Source organism: Pleuronectes platessa, chromosome 10 (assembly GCF_947347685.1).
Source record: "Pleuronectes platessa chromosome 10, fPlePla1.1, whole genome shotgun sequence".
Taxonomy (NCBI): Eukaryota; Metazoa; Chordata; class Actinopteri; order Pleuronectiformes; family Pleuronectidae; genus Pleuronectes; species Pleuronectes platessa.
The window spans coordinates 5,163,686-5,173,294 of NC_070635.1; the positions used below are offsets into that span (position 1 = coordinate 5,163,686).

General features: G+C 40.1%; 1 protein-coding gene across 1 annotated transcript; it reads left to right on the forward strand.

Moving 5' to 3' along the window:
• Window positions 1-425: 425 nt before the first annotated feature.
• On the forward strand, window positions 426-4,184 carry LOC128450176 (uncharacterized). The gene is made up of 7 exons (XM_053433689.1): window positions 426-662; window positions 877-964; window positions 1,056-1,172; window positions 1,394-1,442; window positions 3,107-3,201; window positions 3,288-3,357; window positions 3,475-4,184. Exons 1-7 carry the CDS (start codon window positions 464-466, stop codon window positions 3,691-3,693), a joined length of 837 nt encoding a protein of 278 aa, XP_053289664.1. The 5' UTR covers window positions 426-463; the 3' UTR covers window positions 3,694-4,184.
• Window positions 4,185-9,609: the final 5,425 nt, after the last annotated feature.

The following is a 9,609-nucleotide window of genomic DNA, read 5'->3' on the forward strand; positions in this document are numbered from 1 at the left end:
GAAGACGACTGATGGGAGAGAGGAAATCATCCAACAGACTCAGACTCAGACCTTCAGGGTGAATTCAGCCAGTCCCTCTGACAGTGGACTGTACAGCTGTGAAGCCACCAATGACATTGGAAGAGGAAAGTCAAGGCCAGCTGAGGTTAAAGTCAGATGTGAGTAGAATGATCCACTTGTGATGGTGAATGGATAAACAAGGAGGATATATTCTACATTACTGTGTATAAAGTAAATACTGATCAGACGTGCTGGTTCTAAAAAGAAGAAAACATTACTCCACAATGTGACGTCATTCAAAGAGAAGCAATAATGTCACTTCATTTGTTGTGTTATTAATGTTTGATCTTTGATGAGGTTCAGAAAATGACGTTGTCTTTTCCCCTGAATTTCCCGGATAGTTGTTCACACACACATCACGGAGTCGGCAGAGAAGCAGGAGCTTGATGGGAGGAGCTCCGTGATGCTGAGCTGCTTGAGTCACAGCTTTCCCCCAGTCCAACACTACTCATGGTACAGGAAGAGTCAGGGAGAGGAACAGGATGAACTAGTGTCAGAGCATCAAAACCACACAGTGTACTCAAACCAGTCAGGAGTCTACTACTGCGTCGCAAAAAATGAAGTAGATCACAGTTTGTCTGATCCCGTCCATCTGTTTGAACGTGAGTGAATTTCAAGACCTTATAACTGTGTGTTTTATTGCTCAGGAGACATGTAGGAGGTTTATATCAGATCATGTTTTCTGGTTATCCATCTGTACATCCCATTTCCTTTGTCCTTCGCACAAACACACAATAAGAATCAAGGAGTAAATGATTTGATTTCGGTAGCCAAAGGTCAAAGGTCAAGCCCAATATGATGCTCTCTCTCTTTTAGCCACAGGAAACTATCTGCACATCCTGAAGTTCATCGTTCCTGCTCTATTTGTCCTGATGATTATCTTTTTAATCGTCATAGTTTTAAGGTGATTGAATAAGAAGTGCATTTGATTAAATAAATACATTTCAGAGATGGTCCGGCATGTGTAACCACATCATGTCCCTCTATGTTTTCAGATACAGGAAGAAAAAATCTATTCAACAAGGAACAACAAACACCAAATCCCCTTCTGGTTTTTCGGAGCAGTTGAGTCGTCCAGACGCCCCTGAACACCAGCCTCTTCCAGACAGCACGTACGACCACACCCACTCAACACACTGTCCCCACCCAGGACAAGGATCATCATGTGGGACAGAGTCAGACGTGGGCTGCTGCTCATGCTATAGTCAAAGCATCCATTTATGTTCTATATCCTCCGACATGAATAGCACAATGAAAGTCTGCCCTGTTATTTATAAAAGTCATTCACTCTGTATGCATATGTTTATTCTTACATATCTTTTATATTCCACAGGCCTCCGACCGACATCAACCTTGTTTACAGCATTTTGAATCAGCCCCAGGTGAGTCCCGGGTTGAGACAACACTTTAAACTAGAAAACAATAAGTTAAAACAGTCTTTAAACAGAGACTTTAGTAAGACTCAAGAAGATTTATATTAAAAAGAGTTTAATTCAAAGTGTCTAGTCATGGTGGCCTGTTGTCAGAACCGTGTCGTAGCACAATAGATTTTTTAATTATTTAACAACCAGTTGTTGAAACTTCAACATTTATATCTAATTGGCTTTATGTATATTGAAATCGTAGGAAACAGTGATTAAGGAGAGTACAAGTTTAAGATTCAGGATATTTAAGCCTCTGCCTCATCACTTCTAACCTGTTACAGCTGTAAAACTACTGATTCTTCTAAATACTCTAAAGCAAATCTAGATATATCTAGTTAACAAATCTAGAAAAATCTCTGTAAAAAACAACGAAAATGGTTGATTTTCAGTGCTTACGAATTTAAAACATAATTAAAATGCAGTTTGTAGTTGTACTGCATCTCAGAACCATATGTACATCAATATATAACGTTCATGACTTAAATGTACAGACATGTAGCTGACATGTTGAGAGAACGTGAGAGTAACGGTGATCAATAACAATCATGGTTTGTGCCAACTGTAGGGGCGTGCTTAGGCCCGATTTAAGCTGGTCTATTCATTCTGTTGGGAGAACTGCTACTCGATAGACGTAAGTGTTATAACTCTCCTAAGAAATTGTTTCTCAACCAGCGAACGTGGTTAAGTTGAATGTTATTGCAATTAATTGTTTTGGCTATTATGCCAATTCATTTTTCTCATTACAAAGTATTTTTTTCCGCTCTTTTGTTTTATTTAATATTGTCATTATTAATGCGGCCCTTTTGGGCCTTCTTTTTGGGAAAACAAAAATTTCCATCACACAAACTACATCTCCAACACCTCCTGAGAGTTTTTCTACCTAGGTCAACCGCTCTTGTACATCTACCTTTAACACGCATGCACAGGGGAAAACTACCTGCAGTTTCCAGCCCCAAGCCGGTTTCAAGGTTCCCCTCATCACCTTTATATTATTTTAGACATATTTTTCTTATTTTAGATATTTTTCACGATATTCAAGAGTAATCTGGAAATGTGTTGAAATATCAAAGTTAAATTCGCAGACCCCCTGCAATGCCGTCACGAACCACCAGGGGGCTGTGGACCCCTGTTTGAAAACCCCTGCTCTAAAGTCATAATTTCAATCATATGTTATGAAATATGTTTTACTGGTGATATTACAAAGCATCCAAAGTCCCAGAATCTGTTATTTGTTTTATTTTGAGAACACATGATGCAAGGATCTGAAACAAGACAACAACATGTGCACATCATTTTTAAAAATTATCAATAAAATAATCTATCATGATATCTCCAACCCCTCAAATTGACCATGTAGAGCTACTGCCTTCCATCTTCTATCATCAGTATTAATCTGGCTCTACAGGCAGATGTGTCTTTTACTGTTCAAGCTGTTGCTTTCCCCTCCTTGTTCTTCCATATCCTGCCCTCACTGTGTGTCCTGTCAGTAGTTTTCTATCAGTACACTTATATCTCAGTATACTGGGGCTAGTGATTAAAAGTCAACCTGTACAGCATCCATTTTAGAGCATGAATGAAGTGATTCAGTTGCTGCTTGATAATCAATGATGTTTTTTGCTCAGGTCGCCCCTCAACAAAACCCCACAAGACGGCAAGCTGGAAACACAGAGGAGGATTCTGTCAACTACGCTCCTCTGAACTTTAAGAATAATCTGAAGTGAGAATTTAATCTTTGTGTTACAATACCAGAACAACAAAGTCGTTATTAATCAGCACATGTCATGTTGATATTTGTTTTTCAAGGAAGAAGCAAAGAAAGGTGGAAGAAGACCCTGTGTATGCGAAGGTGTCCAAGCCAACACGAGTTAAAAAGGTCAGGAACCGTGACCTCTCATTTCTTTATATCAGTCCGTATATTTTGCTATTAGGTGAATTTAATCCAGAAATTGTAGCACAAATAAACTTTAAACTACCTCTAATCTCATCCTAGAAGGAACCAGAGAGCCTGCAGGACTATGAAAACATTAGTGATGCAGCTGCACGTGCACCAACATCTCCAAATCTATTTGACGACCACACCAGTGAAGGTGAAGTGGAGCTGAACTTTCCACAGGTGAGATTCACAGCGACGCCCCGACGTCAGACGACCAACAGAGACTCCAGCAGCTCAGAAGAAGAAGAGAGTCTTTACTCTAACGTCAGGATTTGACCCGAGATGTTCTCGTCCTGCTTTTTACAGCTACCTCTGGCCTGAGGAAGTTTATATTCACAATAAGTCATCACAGAGAGTCTGAAGAGTTCATGTGTTAAACCGTGTTGCCAGTTGGAGTATTTTAAAACTAGTTAGCAAGAAGGCACAGAAGTTACATTACTGAGCTAAAATATAATATATACATATTTGAAAATGTTGATTAATGGTTCTGGGGGAAAAAGCGAACTCAGCAAAATGTGAGGGATAAATGTTTAAAATCCTTATTTTGAAACTTAAAATGTAAATAATGTGAGGGTAAAATTATTGTATTAATAACTTTTGATATAATCTATATATACATAAATTACGTGCAGTTAGACAAGAAATGCTGAGAATCACAGCTGAATGTTTTTTTTGTGCTTTCCAGTGTTGTGAACTTAATCCAAACCCACACACCTGAAATGTAAATATCCTGTTGCTCAAAATAAAATGAAATATGTTGGAACAAATTATGAACTTTCTTTCTTTCTATTCAACAGCACAGTTATATAACACAAATACTGCCCTGAGTGGGAACAGTGGGAACACTGGTCCTTGTCTCTCATCATCACCACCTTTCTGTCTTTCTCTCTTGGGCTTGACTTCAGCCTCTTGTTCCTTCCCAAAGGAAAGTGTGTCTGAAGCAGGGCCGGGTCTAGGCAGGGGCAAGAGGGGGCCTGGCCCCCTCAAATAAATGTTGTGCCCCCTCAAACTAAATAAGGTTAGGCACAATGCCCCCTCAAGATTTGTGGCTGCCCCCTCATACATGCCTGTCTAGACCCGGCCCTGGTCTGAAGAAATCTCTTCATTTGAGTCTCAGTGAAGAAACACAACAACCCAGCTCACATATTTACATTGTAACAGTGCAGCGTAGATTCTGTCCATCAATTCACTGATCGGCCTTGTGTTGTAAGAGTAGAGCTTCAATGTGTTTAAGAGAGTGAGTGGTCCAGAGAGAGATAGAGAGAGAGAGAGAGAGAGAGAGAGAGAGAGAGAGAGAGAGAGAGAGAGAGAGAGAAGTATAAAGATGGACAAGGTCAGTTACAGTGTGTTGGAAAATAAATACAACAGCTTCTCTTTTATTTCTCTACTGCTGCAGAAAGTGAAGGGTGTGAACCCTGAAGTGAGAAGCGGCTTCAGCCCGGGAGGAGAACAGACATCTCCCCTGTACGTCACCGACTCCGGTCTGGAGGTCGAGCAGGAGACGTTAACACTACGTTACCTTGTATATTTACCAGAAGATGATCCACTCCACCTCCTACTCACTCACCCACCACCCACATTTTTAAATAATACCGAGGTCCGGACCTGCATGGAGCTGATTAAGTTACTTCAGATGAAGGTATTTGTCTGGGTCATGCTCTCCTGAACAACTAAAGATAGGTGAAGGGTCATAAGTTGTGGAAGGGCAGTCTGTTGGACGACTTGGGCAAAGACCTTCCAGAGATCCGAGCCCAAGCCCTTCTCTTGGCTCTCCCGACGCTCACCTCAGTCCTGGTCACCCAGAAAAAGGAGGCCTTCAAAGCTCCGCGATGGGCCTCTGCGTCGCTATCTGTTGGGATGTCTGCCGTTCCCGCCCCCCCCCGGTGGCTTCTATGGTGGACTCGTGAGTAGCGGTGTGGATCCTGACGAAAGCTCAGTTATCTCTGTGCCTGGATGACAAATCAGTCGAGCGACTGGCCCGGCAGCGAGGCGTGGAACCCCCGAGACTTAAAGGGCTGCGGACCTGTGCGCTGTCAGGGGAGGTTACCAAAGGGGAAGTGAAGCGGCGGCTGGCGGCGGCAGAACAGGACTTGGCCACGGTGTCGTCAAAGCTGGTGGAGATGGCCATGCCCAGACACGCCCATTATGCCAGCCGCTCCTTCACCGCCCTGCTGCAAGCTCTGAACGGCACCATTGATGAAATGGCGGACGATGCCGAGAAGATCGTGGCTGCAGCTCTCGGGGAGTGAAATGCTTTTCTCTGTGTGAGATGTTTCCTGTTTACGTGTTGTTCACCTGCACTTTTATGTTTATTAAACTCTCCACAAACCCTTTTGATACGTTTTCACATTGTTAGATGAAGTTTTAATTAGAGACACTGTGAATACTATGTGAGCAGGAATTCTCAAAATAAATATGAAGTAATGAAAACTGCTCTGTGCCTATCAACAAGACTTCACTACAAACAATGACAAAAATAGGAAGTGGGAGGAAGAGCATCTGAGTGCAGATACTGTGAGAAGCTGCAAACTCCATCACTGTAATCATAACACCTACAAGAAGCTGTTTTCTGGCTTGCATGACAGGGGATGATAATAACTTCTTTGCATCCCCTTTCAAAGTGTGAAAACTTCCTTTTTCTGTAAAGTCTCATTCTCGGAGTGAGGCTGTGTGTGACAGACTGATACAAGTGGGTCCTCTGAGGTAAGAACAAGCTTCTATGGTTATTTATCTCCTCATGATGTTAATCTACTAGAGTAAAATATAGTGTTTTTAGAAGTTTTATTTACAGTAAATACACTGATAACAATCACATTTTTTTCGCAAACAAAGTTTTTTTCAAGATCACTTAAAAATATTATTAATAATGATAATAAAAATGATTTAAAACCCCTTTTCTTCCATTCAGATGAAATACTTTTTTCCAAATTAAAACTCAAACATCAGTTTCAGACGTCGTAGTTCCCTGAAGACTGAGATGAACCCAAATAACAAGATATGACTTTTTAAACAGTATATTTCAGACTAAAGGTTCGAAAAACGTTAATGTAATAAAAAATGTGTTCTGGGATAAAAGTGACGTGAGCAAGTAGCTAATGTCAAATAAAATTAAAAAAGAAAACTAAATATATTTTAGTTATTAAAGGGAAAAAATAAAGGGAACTCTGGGATTAACTCAAACATGAGGCCCAAATATTCCACTTTCAAAATAATTATATTTAATTTCCTTCAATAAATGACAATTTCTGCTAAGAGGTGACGGGACTTATGTGATTTCAAACCACATGTTCACAACTATCGTGATATGAGGAACAAAACAAAAAAAACTCTGAATGTCACTAAAAAAATGAAATGAGAAAGAAGGCAATTCTGACACAAGCTGAAAAATAACTTATAATCACACGTTTTACAGTAAAAAGAAAAAGTTCTGTGATCTTAAGATGTTTTTATCCACTCTTCCGTTTCTATTTGTTTCAGAAATCCAGTTACAGTCCCACATGAGATGGAGGCTCAGACAGTCACGTGGTTGGTTTTTCTGGCCCTAATAAAACGTAAGGATTTTATTTCTCCACTTTGATAAACAATGTTATTTTTTTCCCAACGTTTTCATTAAAGATGAACTAACTTCTCCACTTGTGTTTTCACCATCAGATGTTTCCTCAAATAACTCTGGAAGCACCGTTAAATGTATGTACAATACAAATTTGAATGTTAAAATACATTCAAATAAGTACATAACATTAAAATTAGTGGACAAATGTGTCCTTCCTGGCCTGAGCAATGGAATTTATTAATTAATAAGCACTGACATGGAAATTATAGGTTTGTTGTAGGGCAATGAGATGAACAGAAGTACCGAATTATTCTTAAAGCATAATTTGTGGTGTAATTGTGTAATGCAATGTATTGTTTTCACAGGTTTGCATGTTATTGTGCTCCTTATATAAATTTGTCCACTACCTACAAATTAACCATGAATTCAACCCTAATGGGAAAAAAAACATACATTATTCAGGGTCATTCTATATTATAAAGACCATTATATTAGGAACAGTGTCTAAATCTGACAGTTCTCTGTTTTCTATATTTTTGGTTACTGCAGACAGTCCCAAACATGTGACAGTTCAAGCCAATCCCGGACTTGATGTGAATGAAAATGTGTCGTTGACACTGAGCTGTTCTGCCGAGTCCAACCCACCAGTGAGCTCTGTCACCTGGAGGAAGACGACTGATGGGAGAGAGGAAATCCTCCAACAGACTCAGACTCAGACCTTCAGGGTGAATTCAGCCAGTCCCTCTGACAGTGGACTGTACAGCTGTGAAGCCACCAATGACATTGGAAGTGGAAAGTCACAGCCAGCTGAGGTTAAAGTCAGATGTGAGTAGAATGATCCACTTGTGATGGTGAATGGATAAACAAGGAGGATATATTCTACATTACTGTGTATAAAGTAAATACTGATCAGACGTGCTGGTTCCAAAAAGAAGAAAACGTTACTCCACAATGTCAAAAACACAACAGGGTTCTTTTAACTATGGTGTAAATTAATTAATTCATTAAACTTATCCAACATTTCTTTGAAATAAAAACGTCTATTTCAACATGACTAAAGTGGACATATTTTTATTTATTTAAATAGCACTTCTCAAAACAACGTAACAAAGTGCTTCCGAAATAACAAAAAAAAGTCAAAACACATCAAAATATGAATATAAATAAAAAAAAAATAAAAAAAATCTGTCACAAATGAATAAATTAAAGAATAGAAACCAGACCTACATAAAATCAGTGAATGAAGAAAGATAAAAGTGTGTTTTCAGCTCCTGACTCAGTCTGTTGTATGTCCTCGTTCAGGCTGTTTCAGAGCCTCAGGGCTCTTGTTTCAAAAGCTTTGTCCCCAAACTTTGTCCTCGTGTATTCATTTATTTTGAATTCTAAACTACAATCATCTGCGTAGTATTCACAATATTACATTCTTAGTGGACCGTCACTCACATAGCAAGTGTCTTGGTCCATTTTTGTCCTGGGCCACGAGAAGACCAGAAGTGATGGATCATTTCCTGAAGTGGCCCACATCCGTGTGCTATCTGGGTTGTGAATTAACCTGAAAGAATCTTCTGTTTCAGATTCACCTGTTGTTGAGATAAAGGTCATTTCACTTGGGTCCTTTTTCCAGATAAGCCGAGGAAGACGAGCATTTCTGTCAGTGGCTCTTCTGATAACCAAGTGAAAGTTGGTGGTTCTCTCACGTTAACATGTGTCACCGATGCCAATCCTGCCCCGACGTCTTACTCCTGGTCCCGCAGCAAAAATCAAAGAACTGACTCTTGGTTGAAGAACACATACAGACGAGAGCTGAGTTTAACAATACAAAGAGCAGATGAAGCTTGTTACAGCTGCAGCTCCTCAAACCTCATTGTTAGAGGGGATGAGAGTCAACCAGTGTGCATACAAGTACTGTGTAAGTACTATGATGTTTCCAGTGATTTTTACGTGAATTTAAATACTTTGTTCATCTGCTTCAAGCTTGTGTGTGGAATGTCAGCCTCTGCTCTCGTTTAAATTACTTTCATTAGGGGGCGTGCCCGATTAGCCACTAGGTGAACATGATGCAGTTATGGGGTATTTTTTAAGCTTCGGAAGTATCTGCTGACGAGAAGTTTAAGAGCTTCAGGAGAGGAGCTCCCTTTACCACTGATTGTTTATCAGTTTCTTCTATATTTCCAAAAACACTTGTGTAATACAGACTAGAGGGAAGAAAAACTGTAAAATCATAATGTGCCTTCTTTAAAGAAGATTCTGCTTCCTCTCTACAGACCCGCCCACTGAACCTAAACTGTCTATGAGTTCTGAGGTCACAGAAGGTCAGACCATCACCGTCAGCTGCACTGTTGAAAGTTTCCCACAGTCAACTCTCACCTTGATGAGGACCAACAGATACCAGGCTTTTATAATCGCTGATAATAATCATCATTCACGACCCATTAACTCTGTCTCACACACGTTTAATGTGACTTCATCCGATGCTGGCTGGTATGTCTGCCGTGCCCAGAACACTGAGGGCTCAAAGGACAGCGAGCAGAAGGTGTTGGCGGTGAAATGTGAGTGTTTCAGCTGCGGCTTTATTTTCCAACCAAACAGATCAAACCAAATCTTCCTTTAAAAAGACTAGCTAAGCAAAAGTAGGTTTT

Bases quoted from the DNA above. Each gene is read 5' to 3' on its own strand.
- LOC128450176 (XM_053433689.1), top strand. From the start codon at position 464: ATGCTGAGCTGCTTGAGTCACAGCTTTCCCCCAGTCCAACACTACTCA. The intron at 965-1,055 runs GTGATTGAATAA...CTATGTTTTCAG, and splicing joins TTAATCGTCATAGTTTTAAG to ATACAGGAAGAAAAAATCTA. The intron at 3,358-3,474 runs GTCAGGAACCGT...ATCTCATCCTAG, and splicing joins AGCCAACACGAGTTAAAAAG to AAGGAACCAGAGAGCCTGCA.